At 38.2% G+C, this 24,269-nt stretch overlaps 1 protein-coding gene across 1 annotated transcript in view; it reads left to right on the plus strand.

The window, feature by feature from the left end:
* MYO9B (myosin IXB) overlaps nt 1-24,269 on the plus strand; it is a gene marked incomplete at its 3' end in the record, with an annotated part of 35,129 nt that continues 10,860 nt past the window's right edge. Inside the window, exons 1-23 of the mRNA XM_082010955.1 lie at nt 1-1,363; nt 9,097-9,191; nt 10,890-10,952; nt 11,079-11,178; nt 11,320-11,420; nt 11,643-11,772; nt 12,235-12,324; nt 12,560-12,676; nt 12,963-13,097; nt 15,028-15,149; nt 15,764-15,905; nt 16,172-16,367; nt 16,944-17,019; nt 17,480-17,569; nt 18,613-18,723; nt 19,756-19,795; nt 20,326-20,448; nt 20,913-20,993; nt 21,200-21,310; nt 21,883-22,005; nt 22,505-22,654; nt 22,766-22,932; nt 23,321-24,268. Of these exons, the coding sequence (XP_081867081.1) occupies nt 527-1,363; nt 9,097-9,191; nt 10,890-10,952; nt 11,079-11,178; nt 11,320-11,420; nt 11,643-11,772; nt 12,235-12,324; nt 12,560-12,676; nt 12,963-13,097; nt 15,028-15,149; nt 15,764-15,905; nt 16,172-16,367; nt 16,944-17,019; nt 17,480-17,569; nt 18,613-18,723; nt 19,756-19,795; nt 20,326-20,448; nt 20,913-20,993; nt 21,200-21,310; nt 21,883-22,005; nt 22,505-22,654; nt 22,766-22,932; nt 23,321-24,268 (4,148 nt within the window). The 5' untranslated portion in view covers nt 1-526. The remainder of the gene's footprint in view (nt 1,364-9,096; nt 9,192-10,889; nt 10,953-11,078; nt 11,179-11,319; nt 11,421-11,642; nt 11,773-12,234; nt 12,325-12,559; nt 12,677-12,962; nt 13,098-15,027; nt 15,150-15,763; nt 15,906-16,171; nt 16,368-16,943; nt 17,020-17,479; nt 17,570-18,612; nt 18,724-19,755; nt 19,796-20,325; nt 20,449-20,912; nt 20,994-21,199; nt 21,311-21,882; nt 22,006-22,504; nt 22,655-22,765; nt 22,933-23,320; nt 24,269) is intronic.

The raw sequence follows: 24,269 nt of genomic DNA on the forward strand, positions 1-24,269 counted from the left end.
CCCTGTTTCTACCTCAAGCTGCTTTGTGCAGCTTCAAGGGAGCAATTATGTGGGAGGATGAAAAAATGTTTGTGTACCCGTACAGTGAACCAGGTCAGGGAAACTTTCTGAGTTAAAACTAACCTGGGGAAACAAGGAAGTTTTAATTCGGACATTTATTCCAGTTCAGTGTGCTTTGTGGCTGTATGAAGACTTGCGCTGCTGTAACGGAGGAAGGGATGGCACAGGAATAGAAGGAAGAGTGAAAAAAGGATAGATGTTGTGACAGCTATCCACACCATGGGATAGGCTAAACAGGCTGTTTGAAATAATACCGCTGATGTGCATAAATAGTGTATTTGTTCTTTACTAATTAGACTATTTCAGAACTTTATTCTCATCCTCCAGAAAATAGTACCTTGCCCTAGTACCTTTTGTATGCTTTTTTTAACACCTGACTTTTTTTTTTTCTCTTTTTTTTTTTTTTCAGATGATGGGCACTGCATATTAAGTGGAAGTGGAAGACTGAAGCCCATTTGGGGGCAGAATGAGTTTAAAAGATGCTGACAGTGCAGTTTGCCAGGCAAAGGCAGCCTATAATCTCCATATTTATCCCCAACTGTCATCAGAAAATGCTCCCTGCTGCAAAGTGACAGCAACCAAGGACAGCACATCTTCAGATGTCATCAAGGATGTGATCAGTATTTTAAACTTGGATGTCTCGAAACATTATGTGCTCGTGGAAGTGAAAGAATCGGGTGGTGAAGAATGGGTACTTGATATAAATGATTCTCCTGTTCATAGGGTTTTACTTTGGCCTCGTCGTGCTCAGGATGAGCATCCGCAAAAGGATGGGTACTACTTTCTTTTACAAGAAAGGAACACTGATGGGACCATCAAATATGTCCAGATGCAATTGCTTACCAAGGAGACAGATGCTCGGCGATTGGTTGAAAGGGGTTTTCTTCCATGGCATCAGGAGGACTTTGATGACTTGTGCAATCTCCCCAACTTAACAGAGACCACACTCCTAGAGAATCTCAAATGCCGCTTTCTAAAACACAAAATTTATACTTACGCAGGAAGTATTCTGATTGCAATTAACCCCTTCAAGTTCCTGCCCATTTATAATCCTAAATATGTCAAGATGTATGAGAATCATCAGCTTGGGAAGCTGGAGCCTCATATTTTTGCCATTGCTGATGTGGCTTATCATACAATGCTTAAAAAACATGTTAATCAGTGCATAGTTATATCGGGTGAAAGTGGGTCTGGGAAAACTCAAAGCACAAACTTCTTAATTCACTGCCTCACAGCACTGAGCCAGAAAGGGTACGCGAGTGGTGTGGAGAGAACGATTCTAGGAGCTGGACCAGTTCTGGAGGTAAACTTACGCTAAAATTTCCTTCTGTGAAAATTGTTTGTTGAAAACTTCACATAACTGCTGTTGAATTCTACTTTTGAGTCCTCTATTGGTTTAGGCTTTAAATATCACTGGGCTGCATTGGTATGTGGCTGTGTTGGTCGACTGCTTCTAATTGATTTTCCTTAATTCATCCTTCCGTTCAGTTGACTTCCTGTTGCTTTGAATTTATATCTGACTTAACTTTCCACCACTAAACACTAATATTCTGGGACAGAGGTTACCTGTGTTTTCCATCTTAAAGTTTTGATGGCATTTGAATCAAATCGTACGTAAATGTTTTCATAAAACGGCTGTTCCACTGAAACATTAACTGCTTAGTGTAATCGTGCCTTTGTGTGTAAGCATGTCCTGCAGCATTTTGATGAAGTCACTTTTTGAGGGAGTTATTTCCTTTCTACAATTGTTTGTTTTAGAGAGCAACATTGTTAGTTGGGGAGAAAGTGTGAGTTGGTTTTGGCTTTTAATTGCAACAGCTTTTCTAATAGAAAGCAAAACTAAACACATGAGAAGGGGTTCAGCTGGTCTTGCATTAGGTAACAGCAGGACAAACTTAAACTGATCTTTCAGACTTCAGCTTCTACCTTTTACTCTCTCATCTGAAAGACTCTGAACGCTTGCATGGTTGTAATGCTCACCTGTAATAAAATCTTCAGCAGCAAGGAGCTTGAACGCAGCCATTTGTAATTTTTAGGTTTAAATATTCTCAAATGTAACAACACTTCAATTAAAAAAATTTAAGCTTTTTCAAAGCTTTTCGAGAAAATGTGAAAAAGCAATGAAGTTAAACTTTAAATGTGCTACATTATGAAAGTGATTTGAAAGCTTTTCTGTAAAGAATGAGGAATATATGCAAGTTCATTTTTTGCTTTGCTTTCTGCTGCTTGAAAGAAGAAGTAAAATTGTTTGAGGTTTGTTGGTTGCTGGAGTTCAAGTTTGCAGTTCTAAACAGAAAACAGGAAGGGGTCACTGTGGAAAGCACTGTTTGATCAGCTGATCTTTCTGCCTTTGATAAAATTAACTGTTTCAGATCCTAGTCTACCGGATGTGATACAGCTGTGTCAAACCAGGTAGAAATGTAAAATCTTGTGTTGCCTTTTGTCCATTGAATGAGAAATGCACACATCCCTCGATGCAAAATGAAAATTACTAATTTTGCTGGAGTCACAGGTAGATGTTATGTGTGTCTGTGAACGTTCATGCGGAGGCATTTGTGATTTTCTACAGTAAGATTGGTTCTCCTAACTACTGCAACTTCTTCAGACTTTCACTGAGCATTTAGTAATGCATTTCATGAGAAAATAGTCTTACTAGCTAGAAATACGGTGACTGACTGAAAGCTGACCTTGCAAACTTGCCAAATGGATTCTAACATGACTGTTGGAGTACATATTGTCTAAAATACGGGGCTTCTTTCTGAAATTCTCAGAGAAACTTCTTGCTCCACTTCTTTGAGGGTTTGTCAGTCGCAAATTGATTTAGTGTAAACTTGTCCTCCCAAATATTGCAAAAGATAAAGCGGTTTATGAAAACTAAATATGAAAAAATGTAGGAACATCTGAATGGTAAAACATCTTTCAGAATTGGACAGATGTTTTTGTATTAAACCTATTATTCATTGTCTTGAAATTACGAAGAAAGAAACCTTTCTGAAGCTTGCAGAGGCTGAAGTTTGTACAGGCTAAAATAAGTCACTGGGGTACCTGTGATTTTGGCACAACTATTTAAGGTAGTGGAAATACACTTCTCTGTTCACATAACTTCAGTGCACATTTAAAAGTGATGCTATGGTAGGTTTAGAACATAGAAAAGTAAAATCGAACTATCCTACTTTGGGTACTGCAGAGCAGATTCAGTGGACAGTGAAGCTTTCACGTTTCCCAATATGGATGCTCTTGTGCAATTCCAGTCACTAAGTGTAATTTAAAAAAAAAAAAAGTCAAATCTTAGTCTCGGGGAGGAATGCGCAGAAAGCTTACTCTGCTTTGTGGAAGTTAAACTGACGACAAACTCTTCTGTTAGAGTTGGTCACTTCTAAATCCAACTGTGGTGACTCATTTGGGTTTTTACTTAAGGGAACTGAAGTGGTAAAAGGGAATTTTTCTTAAATGGATGTTTCAGGGGATTTTTTGCATGAACAGTTTTGTAGTGTGCCTAAACTATTTGAGAATGTTCGGTTTAATTTTGAAGTTTTATGTTGAGTCCTCATGAAAGATGAAAAAGTACTGTTGACTGAAGTCTGTTTCCCTGACTAATGGTGTAGAAGTTGGTTGCATTTTGGCTAAGAACTTCCCCTTTTCAGTGACCCCTTATTTTCCTGACACTTAAGTAAAATGTGTCTGTTTATAGGCTGACCTTTTGTAAAAGTTCAAGGAATTAAAGTAAACATTTCTAGCACAGAAAGGTGAGAACTATTAGTGTGTTACGGAGGTGGATTTATAATTTTTTCATCGCATACTTAGTGAACTTGGAAACATTTTTTACCAAATCCTGTTTCTGTGTTGGCTAACTAATCTCTGTTCAAATTTATAAGTAATTTGAAGATAAACTAGTGTTAATATTTTGGCTCCTTGTTCACAATTTCTACAGTTTGAAGAGTGGAGTTATAGCTGTACCATGAAAAGAGATTTGACCTCAATTGTTGCTTGTTACTACCTTCTCAAACATCTGAGGAATTAAATACATGATACTGAGACAGTGTAGTTAAAAATTAAATATGCTACTAGCACAATTGCTGTCACGTGCGCTAGTGAAAGGAAAGCTGGTCATGGGTTCGCCTCTGACCCTCAGATGCGTCTTGCCCAATCTCGGCACCAGAGTCCGAGCTGTTTATAAGATTCCTTGCTGGGGATCTGATCAGCAGAGGTAACTTGCGCTACTTCTGATTACGTTTGACACTGCTTGCAGCTTTCTAGAGGAAAAGGAATCTGAAAGGCTGGCTGCTTCCATGGGACAGTGATGCTTCAGCACAGCCTAAAGCTGTATTTTGTGCTGGCTTTTAACGCGAGACATATAGTTGCCTTAGCTGTATAGGAATTGTTCTCCGATTTCTTTTTTTTAATTGTTTCTTCAGGCTAACATAGATCATCTGTAGTGAAGAGCAGTTTATTTAAAACTGGTAGGAAGATAAAGATAGGCTCTGTTTTAAGATACTCTGACGTTTTCATCCTCTTCTAAGTTTAGTGATTAAAGTATAGTTCCATGACTTGGAGTTTTGCCTTCTTGTATTGACTGTTAAGTTCAGTTTCCTTATGGTTGAAGTCCTAAGAAGGAATTTACATTTGGGAACTATTATTTGGGTCAAATTGGGAATAGTGAATCAAACCTTTGTTTATTTTAGAGTCTCGAATAAGATAAATTAAACCTTTCCATACACACTTAAGAAGTTTCCAAGAAATTTGGATTTTCCTTTCATCAGGGAAAATTGTTTTGAAACACATGTTTCGCATATAAAATGCACAGTGTGCAATCTAAGACTCTGAACTTATTTTGGAGACCTAAAGTTAACTTGTCAGATTCTTCAAGCCAATTGATTTGGTAAAATGGCAGAAAATTGAGCGAGGGGATGGGAGCATGTGGCAAGGGACATAGTAAGAGGGAATTGGAGCTTCCTCTTCTGGCAGCAAAGCTCCTGTTAGCTTGCTGTCTGTTGTTAAAGTGTAACCCATAGTACCCTGGGTTTATTTCCAAAGTTATTTTCTTAGTGTGCTGAAAGTTCATTTCCCTCTGAAATGGAAGCTGAGGAGAGGCAGGACAGATGGAAACACTGGAGTTCCTATAATCTTTTTCATGTATTACTTTGAAAAGCATCACTTATTTTCATGTGAATGTGTTGTTGAAGATTTCTTAATGGTACTGAATTGTTCTTTGAAGATAATTAAGGCCCAAATGAAATGGAAAGTCGCAACAGGAAGCATTCGCTAACTGGTTTTCTGAAGAAGGCAGTTGTAAATATGAATTAATTAACATTGGCAGCACAATCAGATTTTTCTAGAGGTTTTCTAGAACTCAGCATATGAAAAAGCTTGTTATATTTCATTGTAGAAAGTAAACTTTTATGCTTTACCATTCTATGGAAAACATAGTAAAGCGATTTGCTGTCAGCTCTGTGTTCTTTGTTACAGTCCCATTGTGCCTGTGGTTTTGGTATAAGATGAACTTAAGCTAAGTGGTGCTTCAACTTCGGTTTTCATTTGTATTTGCCGTAAAAGTCTGCATATATATTTAGTGGGTGTAGTCTGTTCTATTTAAGGGAAAGTAGTTGTTTTGAGGCTATTATCTGCGTGTGTGTGTTTTCAGAATCATAATAAGAGGAGGAATGGAACTTCCTTTTTCCATTTGATTGGATGTTACTAGTTTGGAGTTTTTTTGGTGGAAATGTGTTGGTGCATACTTTTCCCTGCTGCACACATCTCTTGGGGAAGAATCACCTTGTCCTTTTTACGTATATATTGGGGGGGGAGAGAGAGAGAGAGATATGCAATCCATGTGGATTGCTTAGACTTCCCCAGGACATCATGCAGCATGCAGAATTGCAAAATTATCCTGAACACTGCAACTTCTGTGTTAATGAGTGGATATTTTGCAGCATGTTTGTGGAGACCACTACAAAACTGAGTTCAACTCTGAAGCAGTCATTTCCTCTTCCAGGGTGTGTAATTTGAGTCTTCAAAGTCATTTGGCACAAAGATTGGTCTGTGCAATGGTAGTTCTGCCATGGATCAGAGTGGTTTACACAGAAACTCTGATAGCTTTTTCAGATTTTGGCAGTTCTTATGAAAGAATTAAGGGAGATTTCTAGTTGTATTCCTGAGGTAGATGATAGGAGCGTGTGTGTGGTTTGGGATTTTCTTTTTACAGCAAATAAAAGGAGAATTTGGTCTTTCTTCCAAACACTTTTAAAGCTGTCACTGTTGTAGGAGTTTTGAGTAGCAGGCTCCAGTTTATGCCCCTTGCATTCCAAGGTAAGAGGATGGGTTGGATGACTTCCTGGCTCCCAGAATAGGCTATCCTGACTCTGATTCCTGCTGGTCTTGGTCTGCTATTTTTGACTCGCCCTCTTTTTATATAGCTAGCATTCTGTATCGGAGATGTTTAGTTTTGGGTTTTCAGTTTCATCTCTCTCCTCATGGACTCACAAGGGAAAACAGTAAATGGGGTTGGTTATATAAATGATTATTTCTCTTTAGATGAAATTGTCTCTTGTCCCCTCACGTCTTCTGAATTTATTTTGTAAAGGTGTAGGTGGCTCTCTGTAAAGGCAAACCAGGGACATATTTCAGTTGAATTTGAGCTATGTATAGAGCGGCTGGCTAGAATTACCCATGAAAGATGCTTTCCATGCAGAGCAATGGCTAGGTAATAAGGGAGCTTAATTCTCATCTGTAATCCTTGTTCTGTAAGATAAAGCTACGGTAGGTTAAAGATACCTAATTGCTAAATACCAAAATATTTAACATTTCAAATTTTTGCACCTTTCTGATTTTAGGCAGGAATGCAACTTCTTATATAGATAACTCATCAAAGTATATTGAAGAATATGGTAGCAGTGATTAGAGTTAGATGTTACAAAAAAACCCTTCCCCACCCAAAATGTTGGACGACTTGGAATGTTCTTTAAAAAGTTGTAGATGTTAAAGGCTCTTATGAGAAAACCATTCAGTACATGAAAAGTTTCCTAAAAACTGATAATATTAGATCAGCTTTTAAGAATTTGCTGTATGCTTTGACTAAATACCAGACACATGAGATCATAAGAGCCTTTAGTTTTAAACTGTATTCATTGCATACATGAGTAATCACTAAGAAAAGTTTTTCAGGAAGCCCGGGTTATGGGTTTTCTTAACTCTATAATGCTAAAACATTTATTATGGAAAAATAATGTGGCAAATTTAGCTATACGGTGTTTTGGTTTCTTGAATCTATCTAGTAAACTGATAGTTAACTGGTGGCTTAAGTTAGAAAACCTTCTAAAAAGAAGTTTTTCCGGAATCAATTTTTAAGTCCACTATTCTGCAGCTTGGCAATGTTCACTACAACAGATTTCTTACAACACTAAATGGGAAGTTGGATGGTGTTCTTCAGAGCGCCACAGTTGAGCCACTGTTGGTGGGAGAGGAATATTGGGTTTTTTATTTACACAGCAGACAATTTGCTGTGCTGATGTTGCTGGACTTCCACTTTTGGTTTGGTGGTGTTTGGTAACTGTAAGGAGTTGATCTGGATTTTATGCATACAGTAATATGCATGTGTTTGCAAAATGGGCGATAATTTCTCGTGTAGAAGCTACAAAAGGATATTGATGACTCTGGTCAATGCTCGCTTTGAAAAATCTGAGCGAGGATGCTGTTTGCATTATGAGACATGTAGCGTGGTCTCTAGAAATTAGAAGGCTGAACTCAGCCCAGGTCATCTACCAGCATTGCTGGACCCAAATCCTCTCTCTTTAGAAATCTGTTGACTTTTGTGAAGTTACAGCAAAATCACCCTATGGGTTTTCACCCTGTGTAGGAATTGCTCCTTTATCTTATTCCTTTAGGTCAGAAATAACGGTTGTCTGAAGAATTATGGACATTTTCCCAGTTTATAAGAAGTTTCTCAGAGTCTCTGAGAACCTGCTGGGCAGCTGACAGTAGTCTACTTGCAAGAGAGCTTTGAGAATCTACTTTGGAAATAATGATCCAAGTGTCACACTGCAGTGCAGCTGCAACCTTTAAGGTAGTCTGAAAAAACACAAAAAAAAAAAAAGAGGAGAAGGGGAAGAGTTGCAATATACAGACAACATGACTGTTATGAAAACGCCGTTCCCCTAGGATAGACACCGAAATTGGGCAGTTTTGCGTGTAAACAGTTTAGTTCTATGTTGTGTACAGTATTCACATGTCCATCGTTCTCCGGATGTGTGTGTGGAGGAAGAGGGTGGCATTTTTGTGAAATCATTCTACGAATGTTCTATATTGGGGGAGGCGGATTTCCTAATGGAGGTCTTAATTGCTTGGAGCTTTAAGAGGAAATATCTGTGGCAGGAATTGCTGGTGTTAGTCTACACCAAACGGTGTATGTTTCCAAACAACTGCATTTTGCACAGGGTTTCTTCTGTTTATGCTGGATTGCCTCCTGCAATGGAGGCATAACAAGTTTCTCTGAACCTAAGAACGCATAGTTAAGAGTTGAGAAAGTTAAGGACATTCCCAATAACTAGTTCTGCTGGACTTCTGGATGCAATAAGTCACCTTTATAAGTTCTTAAGTGTGGCTCATGCAGAGGACATGTTAGGGAATGTTGATGTAGTTTGTGGCTTTTCTATGGGAGGGGCAATTTCATAGTAACTGTGCCGTCGTCTTCCTACTGAATATCCTCTCTGAGGTCATAATTGTTAGTGATCGAGGCTGATTTGCGCTCTTTAGCTGCGATTACCTTTCCTGTACTCTTACAAATATCTAAATGTATTATTCCCCTCCCTTGGTCCTGCAAATATTATTGCATAGGGCAAATAATAAACATATATAGATCTGTGAGCAACAGTGGAGGCTTTCTAAGTTGCCTTTTTGGTATCCCTATGCTGCCATTTCCATAGCATTTTGAATGTATACTGCAAGCTAACAGGAGGCTGAACAATGAACAGAAGAGCTTGAAAAGCTATGTGTTGGCATATGTAGTTGAATTGAAAATTAACTTATTTTGCTTTATTACAGGCATTTGGAAATGCGAAAACAGCACATAACAATAACTCCAGTCGTTTTGGAAAGTTTATTCAAGTCAACTATTTAGAGAACGGTATTGTCCGAGGGTAAGTACAGTATGAGATTCTTCTGGGGTTGATAGCTGTGCTTTTAGAATTAGTGAAGAATCTCTTGTGTATCAAACGCCACCTTATTGAGACTCTTCTCGTGAGAATAGCTTGCCGATGTAGAGTTTTCAACACTCTCTGACTGAGCTTTGTGGAATAATCAGGTGATGCATAATTTTCTTACCTTCCTGTACAGCCATATCAGGTTAAGAATTTGACTGCTGCTGCATCCTCCCTTTCATGTTAAATAAAGGCTTTTTCCATAACACCCATTGTCCTCTCCATTTGGTAACTAAAGACAGCAGATCTGAGTTTTTAAGATGAGTTGGGAGAGAAGTGAAATAGATTTGAGGAAGCTATTTTAAAGAAACAATTTAACCACCAGTTGTAGAGATTAGGAAAACTGTAACATTATTATTTTACTTATTTGAAATTGTATGCTTCTATCTGAAGGACGAACTTGAAATATTCTATACTTACAGTTATTTTTTTAATATATGATAGTCACAGCTGAGTCTTAGAATTCTATTTATATTTTTCACACTGTAGTACATGCTATAATGTCATATTAATGTAGTCCCTCAATATTATTAATCAAAGATTATGCTTCACTCTTCTTTAGTAGTGGGCACTTTCACTTCAAGTGAAGAATTTTGTCCAACAGTTTGCTGTGATATTAGTAATTTGTGTGCAAATGTTTGTGTTGTTACTTGTCTAACATCATGCCATAAAATAATTTCTTTCAGATCTTGCTTTGTAAAATGCATCTGAAATTTTTAACACTTGTATCTGCAAAATTTGTAGCAGTATGTCACACATGTTGTCAAGATGTACCTGTGCTAGGCTAGGTTCGATGCCATAATACGTAATATTGGTATAGAATTCTGCCTGAAGCTGAAGCTCGCTGCACTACGGAGTGTCACTAGCTATCGTTGACTTTTGTGCTCCATTGTCTTTCCTTTGGCTCATCTTCATGTTTGCTGTCTACAAAATGGCAGTAACATAAATGACGGGGAACTCTGTACCACTTTTGTTTTGAGTGTCGTTCTGAACAAAATTGGCATCTTTTCAGATGAAGTAAGACTAGCTCAGGAGATTGGTACAATTTGAACACTTTTGTTTTGTCTTCAGCGTGAGAAAAGGCTGCTCAAACTTTGGCCTCATTTGTTGTATCCCATGTCAAGGAGTTTAGATTACCATTTAGGAGATTACTTTGTCAAACTGTAAGGGGTTTTCTGTCTGGCTTCCATTTTAGGCTGACATGTATAATGTTATAAAAATCGATCAAAGTTGTTAGATTGAGAATCAGACACTTATCCAGTACATTTTTGGGGTCTCGTAGTCTTTGCATTCCTTGTCAGAAAACTGTTAATCTTGGAGTAGATAACAGATTGTTAGCGCTCTACATATCTCGTTTCTTCTTAGAATTTTTCATTAGCAATTTTCTAGCTTCGTCTGCCTTTTTCCAGTTATGTCTACTAAAACCAAGCACTAAAGATAGGTGTTCCTCTTTGTTCCAATTACAATATAGTGCATACTGAATTTTTTGGTTTAGATTTGAGATAGTGAATAAGATAGTCTCTTGTGTATTCTCGTGCAGGTTTAATTATTTGAACTCCCTTGGCAGTTGCTGCCTGATGTTTTGTGAGATCTTTTCTTTTGCCCTCATGCTTTTTTCATTTTTTTATGGCTCTTCAGGGCTGTTGTTGAAAAATACCTGCTTGAAAAATCTCGTCTCGTTTCTCAAGAAAAAGATGAAAGGTAAGAGATTAGTACAGTTTACTAGCACAATCATAATCAGTGCAAGAGTTTAAGAGCATTTAAAGTATTTAGAATAAAAGACAAACCATTATATTTTCATGAAAGATAAATGTATTGACTTTGCAGGAACTACCATGTCTTTTATTATTTGCTACTTGGAGTCAATGAGGAAGAGCGTAAAGAATTTCACCTCAAGCAACCCGAAGATTATTTCTACCTCAATCAGGTAATCTGGATTTACGAATGCATTGATAAGTGTTTTCTGTCTGTTGTGTTAAAGATGAAAGAAAGCTGAACAGATTATACTTGTTTCCTTGTGGTGTTTGGGCTTCATTCTTTGCCTTTAATTATGGATCTGTCTTCACAGCATAACTTGAAAATTGAAGATGGGGAAGATCTCCGACATGATTTCGAAAGATTAAAACAAGCCATGGAGATGGTTGGCTTCCTTTCAGCAACAAAAAAACAGTAAGTAGAATCCTTTAAGCTTTTGTTACTAATAGCTAGTTAATGTTCATTGATTGCAATAAGCTGTATATGTGTTGGGATCACATTTAGTCCGGTAGGAAGCAGGGAGAGCTGAGTATTTGAGGGCTTATGGGCAAATTCCTGAGGTAGAATTGAGTCTGCTAACCTGTTATAATGACCTCATAAGGAAAATTCTTATAAAATTCAATTTTTCTTCCTTAGGATTTTTTCAATACTTTCAGCTATTCTTTATTTGGGCAACGTTACATACAAGAAGAAAGCTACAGGTCGTGATGAAGGGTTGGACGTAGGACCTCCTGAAGTGTTGGACATCCTTTCCCAGCTCTTGAAAGTAAAGTATTTCTCTTTAGAGCTAATGTTTCGTATACCTTTTTGTCATGCTCTACCTCAGCATTTTACATGAATATCTTGTTGCCCAGTTTGCTATATATAGATCTGGTTTATGCGACTTCCACAACGTTTATCTTATGGGAGGGAAAATGGATGAAATTAGGGAAATTATCGGGGTCAGGGATGGAATGCAGCCCATAGCATGAAACTTGAATTTGTTTACTCAGTAATCATAATGCTGAGCAGGAATAAATTTAGTGGACATGTGTTCTTTGATACCATAGGGAAACATCTAAGTTAATCTAAGCTGAGAATAACTTAAAGAAGTTCTTGAATGATAAACGCAGATGTTGTTAAAGAGCTTGGGCTTCTCTGAGGAAATTGTAATGTCCGCTGTTGCTTTCCAATTGCTCATTGGGGAGTTTGAGGGTGACAGTAACTCTTGTTCTTGCTTGTTTTGAAGGTTAAACGAGAAATTCTAGTAGAAGTGCTAACAAAAAGAAAAACTGTGACTGCTAATGATAAGCTTATTTTGCCATATAGTCTCAATGAGGTGAGTAAAAGAGCACTAATAGAATGATTTTAAATGACTGGAACTTGCTTTATTGGGATAAAAAAGCTAATTTGGTACACTTTTGTATTTAGCGAGGGGTGTTTGGAAAGTTAGAAGTTAGCATTAAACGAAAATTTTGGGGGTTTTTTGTCTCAGGCTTGTAACCTTTGGCACTGGTCTGAAATAGAAATGTTTTTTTTTTAAAACAAAGTTCTGATCATTGTTTCATCTGCAGGCAATAACGGCTCGCGATTCAATGGCAAAGTCCTTATACAGTGCTCTGTTTGATTGGATTGTTCTGCGAATTAATCATGCCCTCCTTAATAAGAAAGACATGGAGGAATCTGTTACAGTAAGTTCCTCACAAAAACAAGTTTTTGTAGACAGTTGAGTATTTAGAATTAACAGACAACGCTATAGATGACATGTTCAGATGTCTGGGATAAATGTTGATTCTTCTGAAGTCCATGGTAAATTTCTTGGTAATATTTAATTGTCTCTGTTTTCACGATAGACATAACTGTTAAATATTCAAAATCGAGTAGCATACACTGCAGCGCTTTTTGTAATGGTTGGCTGTTGTGGGTTAAGTCGCTGTATGACAGATTGCTTAACTAGATTTCTGTATCTTCTTTTAGTGTTTGTCCATTGGTGTACTTGATATTTTTGGATTTGAAGATTTTGAAACCAACAGTTTTGAACAGTTCTGTATAAATTATGCAAATGAGCAGCTTCAGTATTATTTCAATCAGCATATTTTCAAATTGGAACAGGTAAGAAACCAGAGTTGCTGAAACAGAAACTTGTTTTGATCAAGTGCTCATATATTACACAACTTAGCCACTATTCGGCGGAATCTCATGGCATAATTTTTACAACTGCTTGAATATACTTCCAAAAGCCTTATTTTTTTTTCTTTCTTGTTTTATTATTGCTTATTATGGTATTGCTTGAAGGTTGCAGCTTTGCTGTACTTAGTGCTCTACGTATGCTAATGGTAGCAGGCTCTTTCTTCAGAGGGCTAGCATTAAGTTTCTGCTTGACTGCAAGAAACTAAAAGGACATTCAGGCAACCCCAGACAGAAGTCAGGTGAAACTGTAAACTTCAAAAATCCGTAGATGAAGTGTTTGTTTCAGGTTTGGTTTTGTGTTGGTTTGTTTTGTTTTGTTTTTTTAAGGGTTGGGAAACAGTTTCTCTTCTTTTTGTCAGTTTGTAAATATTTAATAACCAGTCTTTGCTCCTTCCACCTGACTGTAGTGTGTTGATCTTGGCAGTGGTTCTGAAATCCTGATACTACTGGCATGTGTTGATTTACTTGTTCGCAGATGGTGTCATCTTCTTATAGAGTGCTTTGAGTGCTGCAAGAGCTAACAGGTCCTGTTTCTAGACTGAGGTTTGGGTTGGTTTTTTTCCCCGCTCTAGACGGGGATTTTTTTTTCTGGTTTGTCCTAAAACATTATTCTTTCTTTCAGTAGAGTGACCAGAGAAGTCATTTTGTAGTATGTGATATTTTGTCATCAACTTGTACATAACTTTAAACAAGCATTTTAAAGAGAAGAAAATTACCAAACACACAAACTTCGTATGTAAACATGACGTTGAGGTCCCTGTTTTGTAACCTATGTCAGAAGTACTATCCAGGCTAACTAAAGTAAATAGTTACATTGTTTTCTTTTTTCTAATGCCATTTTTCCAAATAAGCTTAATCCTTGAATGACCCATTTCCTGTATCTCTTGCGGCATGAGGGCCCTCGGGGGGGATCTCTATGTCTTTTTAAAGAAAGGCTTTTTTGTCTGTGGAGAATGGCATTTCAGTTCTGTAATGTGGCGTGCACACTAAGCAGCCTGTCATTAGGCAGACTGAATTCTACCTACTTAAAAATAATCCATTTCTTATCATCATCTTATTGAATAGTGAGAGGTGCTCTTTGTCTTTTGCTAAACATAAAACTTACTTAATTTTCTGTGCGATATCTTTTTTTACATTAGTACCTCATTAGCTTTTTCTGTGGGCATTTACAGCATTAAGAAAAACTGATTTTTTGGTTCCATCTCTTAATGGGAAGCTTGTCATGTCAAGCATTTGATGCATTGTCATTTCAGCAGAGGAGCTTCGTATTCTCTTCTCAGAGCACGCTCCGAATTTTCCGAACCTAAGCGATATACGTTGCTTCCTTAGGGAAGTTCTGGTGTTGATGTTGTGTAGGGCTTACCTGCCTGTTTTGAAACTTCTGTTATTTCGTCTGACGTTGTGATTGGAAATTCTGGAACTTAATATCAAATATTTGTCAATTCTCATAACACAAGAACTATGGAAGAGAAAAATAGACTTAAATTCCTCCAGTGTATGTCTACCTAGGGTTTTAATGTCGTGATGTAGATGTAATGTCTAACTCCAAGTTTGTGGACTGCTGATTGCTGGGAAGGCACAGCAAAACATTCTTTTCACTGTTTTGATTTTTAAATAGTTTTATCCCAAGCATCTGTTGTTGAGTAACTTGCCTAAGTGGACCTTTGATCTGATCCAATATGCCTGCTGTTCTGTTCTTATAAATAAGTTTTTCCTTATTTTTGTTTCTGCTGCCTGAACTAACAAACTCAACTTGCCATAGCTGTTCCAGGATGTCTTATAAGCACTTAGACCACAGGACATTAAAGGTCAGGGCACTGTACTGATGAGGGAATTTTCTTGAGCTACACAGGAGGAATATAAGAGTGAAGGGATCACTTGGCACAATATTGACTATACTGATAATGTGGCCTGCATTCACTTAATCAGCAAGAAGCCCACTGGCCTCTTCTATCTTCTGGATGAAGAAAGCAAGTAAGCAACAAACGTCTTCTGAAAAAAAAAAAAATGTGTGGCAGGGAGGAGGGAAGGACTGTGGAAGGGAACAGAAACACAGCGCTTTAAAAAGGAGAGGAATGTTGTGGGAAGCAAAGGGTCATCTTATGACTTTGATCTACACTCTAGTTTGCTTCTAATGACTCCAATAGGGTGGTGATATAAACAGATGCTAAAACTGAACTTTGGCTTAAGCAGACTTAGAAACTTTCACGTTTTGTGTTTTACCATGGAATTACAATTAAAGTACAATGTATGCATATAAGTCTTTGGAACATTAAGTAGTAAATGCGGTAAATAGTTAATGTGGTGCTAACTAAATTTGACTGGTGAAACGGGAGAAGGCATTGACATATGCTGAAACCTCAGAATATTCTACTATGTGTGGAACTGTTTGGTTTTAGTCCAGAAATTAAGCCCACCTCTAATACTCAAAGTAGGTGTGTAAATCTCAATTACAATATAGAGATCTTGGAATAGAAAATACTTTCCACAAGGATCAGTAGGTGCCCTTTAGTCTGTCACCTTGTACCTCAATAAACGTACCTATATTTGGAGAAAAATAGCTGACCTCTTTTGTTTTGTATTCCTAGTTTTCCACATGCCACCAACCAAACTCTACTTGCAAAATTCAAACAGCAGCATGAGGAGAACAAGTTTTTTGTTGGAACCCCAGTGATGGAGCCTGCCTTTATTATTCGACACTTTGCTGGGAAAGTAAAATACCAGATAAAAGTAGGTGATAGATCTGATGGCCACAAAAAAAATTTCCTTACCTTTCTGATAGTTTTTGTCAGGATGTAGAAAATTTGCTGGGAATGGGCTGGATCAGATGTGTCCTCAGATGTACTTTAGGTGGTTGGTGGTGGTCTAGACTTTAAGATAATGCTCGCTATAGTGAGAATTGTTTAGAATAATGAATTATTCTGAATAGCCATTAATATCTTGGGTCAAAACACAGCTTTCCTGAGAGCTTGTGGTTCAATGTTCCTGTTTTGCAGGATTTCAGAGAGAAAAATATGGATTACATGAGACCAGATATTGTTGCTTTACTACGAAGCAGTGACAGTGCTTATGTTAGGGAGCTGATAGGAATGGACCCTGTAGCTGTGTTCCGTTGGGCAGTTCTGCGGGCAGCTGTTCAAGCAATGGCTGTCTTTGCAGAAGCTGGACGCCAGAGAGCTCAAAAAACGGCAGGTATGGTATGAAAAAATGGTCTGGAAACGCTTTCAAATACTGTACAATTGATTAGTGCTTGTTGACAGAACCAGTTGATGGCCAAACCTTATTATCCAAATGCTATCTTGGTTTGGTACTAAGGACAAAACTGACTTGTGAAAATGGCTTAGCATTCACACACCGAAGAGATTGTCACTGTTTTATCTGAGCTTATTCAGACTTTCTCCTGCAACAAGTGCACCATTTCCAGCAGGCTGTGCCAAATTTCAAGTCTTATTTGTAAAAGTTGGGGAAGGTAGTACTAGTTCTAGTATGCATGCTTGTCTTATCACTGGTTTTGATCTTCTCAGACCTCCCTGAAGTTTCAAATGAGTTTTCAGGGTTAAATACTAATTTTGAAAAGCGTTTCTAAGCAGCTGCAGTTTACTTTCTAGTAGTAGGGAATTTGAGAAACAAAGTGGTCTAGCTTGACAGCTAAAGACAAAAACTCCAGGCCCTTGGATAGATATTTTGCTTGTTACAGTTAGTGGGGTTTTTTTGTCTGTTGTGCTCATAGCTTTGTCAAAATTCAACTTGTTGATTATTTCACAACAGGAGTGGTACGTCAAGGACCCAGAGTTCCCCTTGGAGAACTCCAGAGATCAAATACACCAGTAGAAAAAGTTTATCGGTGAGAAACACATACTGAACCCATATCAGGGAAAAGGCGTGAATTGCTGAGCGTGTTTTCCTGTATCAGATGTCAACCACATCTTTCAAGAAGGATAGCAAGTTTTATTTCTTCTGTCTTCTTTTGTTGGGCCTCTTTAATACTATCAAAACAATACTGTAGCTTATTTTATGTAAGACCCAGTACTACCAAATGTTGGTGACGTAGCCTCAGGTCCATTTACCACGGGGTTTTTGAGTTCTCTGTCTGTACTTTGTGTATGGTTTTTTTAGCATTGTGTGTTCCTCTGCAGCCAGTCTGTGTCACTGAAGGAGTCATAGGAGCACTCATGTTTATTGAAGCCATATGACATGATTAGGCGGCAGGGCAAGTCCTACAGAACTGCCTCCACGTGTGGCTCTGTATAGGCATATTTGCCTTTCTATGGAGTATTTAGGTTTTATACATGTTCCTTTTGCAGCTGCTCAATGCTTGATTTCTCATTTGATTGTTCTGAGGATTTCGATATAAATGCTTTTGAAGACATCATTTCTTTTTATGAAAACAAGAAGTAAGTAGAAATAGGCCCGCACTTAAATACCAGGGAGGCACATTCCTGGACAGACTGACCTTCTGAGCATGCTCTGTGTAAAAGCGAAGCCATGAAGTACACATGAAGTAGTGACTTCGTGCTACTTCATAATTACTTCGTCCTGGACAGTCTCCGTCACTTGTGGCAACTTAGAACTAAAGATACAATTTGGGTGAATGGATTGGTCATAGCGTAATATATCTGTTTCCTTGTGATATCTTAAAACAAAACCTTGATATTGAAAAATGTTCAGAGGTACCATGGGAAGTAAGGAACTGTCTGTAATAATGTTGTTGCCTCAGTGAGCAGCTCAAAAGGGTGATAGTATCTAACAGTCAGAAGTGATTCTTACACTTCTGTTATTTTTGGTTTGTGCCTCTCTGGAGAGTAAAGAAGGTAAGTTCTGTGCCAAGACACAACACTTCACAAGCACGGTGCATGCTTAAAATGGAATCTGCCACGAATTGGGGACCATCCCAGGCTTACTTTGACCAGCTAAACATGTGAATAAGTTTGAAATGGAAACGAAAAACAAAATTTCATCAAGTATTCCTGTAATAGCTAGTTTTTAGCTTACTTTTCTGATGTAAGTCTGCTTCAGCAGCCTCATTTTAGTAGTAAATTCTATATATAAAAATATTTACTGCTTGATTATAGAGAAACTTTTATATCTATCTGAAAAGGCTACTTAACAAAAAGCTTCCTTGCCCATTAAGTACATTTTGCTAAATTTCCCTCTTTTCTGAATTGATGGCTCAAGAATTTACATGAAAAGGTGAAATTAGAGAGTAAGTTTAGTACGAGACCCTGGTAATTAAATTTTAGGGCACTGACAGAGTAGAAAGTGCTGACTTGACATCAGAATCATTTGTGCTTAGAAAAAAGTAGTCTGGGATTGACCTGCTGCTGTTTGGAGCACACTTGGTGATGGGGTCTCTTGGTTTTTTTAACTCCTTTTTTTCCCCTCCCTCATGGCTGTGTATCTTTGTTTGCCATCTTTGTTTTGCTGTGAATCATTTTAGAGACATGCATGAACAAATCATCGCAAGTATAAAAGGACTTCCGTGGCAGGGGGGTGATCCCTGTAAGCTGCTTCGGTCACTCAGTCGACTTCAACACCGCTCCCACTTCATGTGAGTTCTGGTGCTCTAGGTATTGCTTTGAAAGTGCAACAATAACCGAGCAGTTATTCTAGTCCATAGAAAATACACTTGTCCCAAGTTTGTCTTCTGCCAAAAGCTGAACAAGACAATTAAGAATAAAACAATTCCTTCTAAAAAATATAAAGGCTATAGAGAATGCTTTGTTGCTTCATTGCATTAACTGAAAGTTAAACCAACTTTTTATGTGAACTTGCTTTAAAACCCAAGTGTGTAGTACAGCTTGTAGTTTGCTGCAAAACAACGAAATCTCCGAAAAGTTATAACTAACGGTTCTCTGAAATTCAGGATGCCAATGCTACGTATATTCCTGGGTTAAGACTCTTCACGTGTGCACACCTACGCACGTGTAAGAAAATCAGTCTGATCCGTTGTATAATAAGTAAGTGTAAACTTAGGAGGATGTGAACTACAGCCTTGTCTCTGACAGCTTCTGGTTCACTGTGTGTGGATGAGAGCTATGCTTGAGGTTTGTGTAGTGCCCAGGAGATTCTGGGGATGAGCTCAGGTGTATCAGAATTTGTAAGTGGAGCGCTGGAGCATGTGTTGTCCTTCTGTGAGCAGTTAAGTACTTTAACAGGGGTTCTGGTGCAAGCAGCAGTAACATCTGAATCAAGTATTTTTATCTGCTAGTGCCTCAGTATTATGACGAGAGTTCAATGACTCTACAGTTAGCTAAATAGAATAATGTGCCCAAAAATAGTTTATGTAACAGTGCAGTTTTTAATAGCTTTAACTTTAGAGGAAATGTTTCACTTCTGAAAGCTTCCAATACCTACAGAGTTTATAAAATAAAAAAAAAAAAAAAAAAAAAGTTGCGAAGCAGTTTGCATTTCTTGCATTGATCACTTGTAAGAGATGTGCATGAAAACACCCTGATGCTGTTGTGCTAATTTTTTCCTGTCCTTCATCTCGTCTCATAAATTGCACCAACTTCTGGCTTGCTGAAATAACCAAAAATCATGTGTATTTTTTTTCCTAAATTATCTTTTAATATTTTAACAGGAAAAGTAGAGGTATCAAACAAAAGCAGATCATTCCCAAGGTAAAGTTATTCAGTGAATTTTACATTTATCTTGGGTTTTGTTTTGGTTTGTCGTCTTTTTTTCACTGTGAACATTCATTTTGATTGACAGAACTCACTTCAGAAAATACTGTTTCATAATGTAGGGAGGTTGTATTGTTTATCCTCTAAAACTACCTTTTTGACAATCTAAAGGATAGGTAAATGTTCACCTTTATAAGAATTGCTGAAGAGGAAAAAACTGTGATTTGGCATCAGTTTAATTACATGTGCCGTAAATACATAAAGCCATTTCTAATCAAGTCGTTGAAGGCAAACACAGTGATTATGGAATTCACCTTGTTTGCCTTACACTCTTGGGATGGGGCAATGTAAAAGTTTCACTCTTACGAGATTATTTTGGTCCAAAATAGAAATAGTGGTGACGTGTAACATGTGAATGTGGAGCTCTAGGTAGCTGGTTTCATTCTAACTCATTTTGATGCAGATGGAAATATTTCCCCTTCAGTTAAGAGACTAGTACTTTGTTGATTATGAAAACTTTCTTCTAGAACTTGCTGGATTCCAAATCTCTGAAACTAATAGTAAGCATGACTCTGCATGATCGAACTACAAAATCCCTCTTGCACTTACACAAAAAGAAGAAACCGCCTAGCATAAGTGCACAGTTCCAGGTAGGTGACTGATGTAGTGGTACACAGCTCTGCATGCACCCTGACCTCTTGGGAACAGACCTTCCTGGTCTGATCTAGGCTGATCTTGCTTGAAAAACAAAATGGTTTTTATTCTTGGGATTTGTTTGAAGTAAGGTTTATTACTTGACTAAAGTTAAACTGCATTTAGAGATTATCCTTAAGCTATGAAATGTGTTAGTTCTCTGTACGATCAGCCTCATTCTTGTATACAGATCTAGCACTGTTGTAACAGCATATGCAAACCCTACTTTTCATTATCTTGAGAAAAAGTAAAAACAAATACAGGGATCTGCTGTGCAGTATGGGAAAACCTCCGTAGGGTTTATTTACCCGTCAGACCTGGAAGAACCTTATTTCTGAGGATTAAGCTGTACTGCTGTCAATTGCAATTCAAAATGCTGATATATGAAGAAAAAAAAATGTTTCTGAATATTTAATTACAGACTTCACTTAATAAGTTACTGGAGACACTGGGTAAAGCTGAGCCATTCTTCATCCGTTGCATCCGCTCCAATGCTGAGAAGGTAAGACTGCCTTAAGAGCTGAGCTGCTCTGACTGCTGAGGATCTAAGTCTTCTAGCCTTGTAGTGTACCTCTTTTGACTTGTCCACTGTCATTCAGCATGAAGGTGAAAGGTAAATGGGGTGTGAAAACAGAATATGCTTTCTCCGCTGGGCAGAAATAGGGCTCTTGAGGCATTTACCAGCTGTTGGCTGCTGATCTTTTTCAGAAAGAGATGCTTTTTGATGAAAACTTGGTGCTTCAACAGTTAAGATACACTGGCATGCTAGAAACTGTGCGCATCAGAAGATCGGGCTACAGTGCCAAATATACATTCCAGGTATGTGGAAGTGGATTATGCTTTCAGAAATATCTGCTCTTTTGGAAAAAACATGCATTGCCTCAGAGTCTTTTGTGTCTCTCTTCGTATGAAGCTCACGACAACTTGGGATGAACTGTAAAAATTCAGTGTCGTTTTGACAGAGTCTGCATGGTAACAAGTTGTAGTCTAAAATATTGTGCGAGTCATCTACCAGTAAGTTGTTCTACTTGTTGCACGAAGGAAAGCATTCCGAGGGCTGTATAAGCAATCAGTGCTGCACGTTACTGTCTCCATATGTGAATAAGTTTTCCCTTAAATACTATGTGCATGTAGCTTTACAGGTCACATATAGGTGTTCGTTACCATTAACTGGAAGCTGAATGAAGACTTTTTTTTACATTTTACAGACTTCTTTTTTTTTTTTTACATTTTACAGACTAGGAAAAAATAGCTCAATTTGGAGTGAGAAATAAGTACTTTCAAACCCCTATAGCTCAGATGTCTTTGCTTAAGTTTAGAAATCTAGTTAAAACTCTAAACATGTGAATTGCTTTTGAACTTTGATCTCTTGCTGTCTCTGCTTTTTACAGGAATTCATAGACCAGTTTCAGGTGTTACTGCCCAAAAATGCCAAAGCCTCCAAAGAAGACATTTGTGTTTATTTGAATAAACTAAAACTGGATGAAAACTACTATCAAATAGGGATGACCAAGGTCTGTGAAACTTTCAGTAAGCCAATAAGAAATACTGCAAAATTTAGTGCAGTTCATTTACAGGTGTTGCTCTTTTCTGCATTTTGTATTTAAATTAGCTATTTTAACTCTTCTAAAGGTTGACACAGATGTTAGTAGTTGCCTTGTTGATGCCAGCCTGCCCTCTTGCAACATGGTACAATTCTATATTGTATGGATATTACTTTTGGGAAATTGTTAGCTATTGGCATTTTTCAAACAGGTCAGTGTGTTAATTTTAGAAGGGTTCTATGATTTGAAGGCTCTAAATACAGTTGTCTGTTTTAGAATCTAAACACTGAGATTTGGTAGAACAAAAGGACTTTTACTTATTGGGCATGTTAGTTGCTGCCAGCTGATAAGGTTTGGTTCACTAATAAGAATTACCATTCTCATTTTTTTAACTTGTGGAGATGCCTCCAGTGGGGGCTGGAAGGCTCCTGTTAACTGTTTATTGATGAACTTTTCTTTAACTGAGCAGGTTTTTATGAAAGAGGCTGAACGGCAGATACTACAGGATACACTACACAAAGAAGTGATCAGGAAAATCATTCTCCTTCAGAGCTGGCTCAGGATGGTTTTAGAAAGGAGACGCTTTCTCAGAACAAGGCAGGCAGCCATTGTTTTACAGGTATCTTTGAGAATTGTCAATCTTCTTTTCCAAACAAACCAATCAACCCCCTCAAATAACACTGCCCACCTTCAAGTACCCCCCCGTTACTTTAGAAATCTCCCTTCTTAGGCTTGCTGGCGTTCCCGTTGTGTTAGGATGGCGCTGCAGAGGAATAATGCTGCCATTTATATTCAGTCAGCATGGCGAAGATACAGGGAGAGAAAATGCTACCTTCAGCAGAAGAGGAGAATTTGTCTCCTGCAAGCTGTGGTCAGAGGGCATCTGCAGCGCAAAAGGTAAAGGAAGAGGAGCAGTATCATACGAAAACATGCGTTTTAACCACTTGGCTACTTGGCTTCACCTGCCAAGCTTAGCTTCTGTGTGATACGTTGACTTAGTGAAGAACTTAAAGGTAGTTATTAGCATGTGACACTGCAGTCAGTATCAAACGGGCAGTGGTGTGTCGAAGCTGGTTAAGTGCTTAGTACTTGAGCGTTACTCGGCTGAGCCACACTGATGCGTGTCAGTCCTAATAAGCAGACCTCCATGCAGTCATACTGGGACTGTAAGTGTATTTGTGCTTTGTGTCTGTATTGCTATTTAGGCTGCATTTAAGCAGTTGGGTACTTTTCTTGACAGCTGTGCATTAAATATTTGTGTGTTCATCTTACGGATTCTTAACAGATTTCAGAAAATGGCTACAGAAAAGCAGAAAGCCAAAGAAGAGCAGAGAGAAATGCAGGAAGATCAAGACAGAGAGAATGATATGAGCAAGGATGAGCACAGTGAACCAGCAACAGATCAGTTGCCTGTGAAACACAAATCGGAGCTGGATCAAGCTGTTGGGGACAGAGGTCAAACTCCAAATGAGCAAGCTGAAAACCTGAGCTCGTCTGAAAAAGCCACATTACCCCTGAAGAATGTGACAGAGGGCTCTGAGAAAGTAACAAACAGCCGGGAGAAACGTGAATCGCGCCGGCAGAGGGGGCTGGAACATAACGAGTTACAGAATAAGCATGTCCTGTTTTCCTTCGAAGGATCATCTTTACTGTGCCATGGGGAACAAACCTCTTCTGAAGAGGCTCTGGAAACTGTTCCAGTGCCAAAGAAATCCACAGCACAAGATACTATCCTTCAAGGAGGCAGCGAGGGAGAGAGAAGTCCAAGTGAAGAAAAAGCTCTTTCAGACATGCCACTGTCAAGTGAGATAAAAGAAAGTAGTTCTATTCCTGAGCAACCACCTGTATCAGAAGCAGATAAGGCAGTTGATAAAATGAAAACACAAGGGAATCAAAATAACCAGATAAAAAGCAGCCAAAGCTTTAACTGCCCTGAAAGGCCAACAAATCTTGCACTGAATCTTCATAATACGCTCTCTGCTGCTGGGAGATTTCAAACTCCAGCTGAATGCTGGACAGATAAAAACAAACGTGTTGTTCAGAAGGCAACCAAAGATCTGGATAGTCCCACTTCTTCCCCAATCCAAAGATATGTGGATGACCCAGGGAAACTAAAGTACAAGAGAGAGAAGTGGAAAGGAAAGAGACAGTCTGATGCCGGTCGGAATGATATGCTGAGTCAGTCTTTGGATGAAAGGACACGTGCGGATAAGTCTCCTCAGGATCAGCTAGAG

This window comes from Phaethon aethereus (genome assembly GCF_964289735.1).
Source record: "Phaethon aethereus genome assembly, chromosome: 26".
Taxonomy (NCBI): domain Eukaryota; kingdom Metazoa; phylum Chordata; class Aves; order Phaethontiformes; family Phaethontidae; genus Phaethon; species Phaethon aethereus.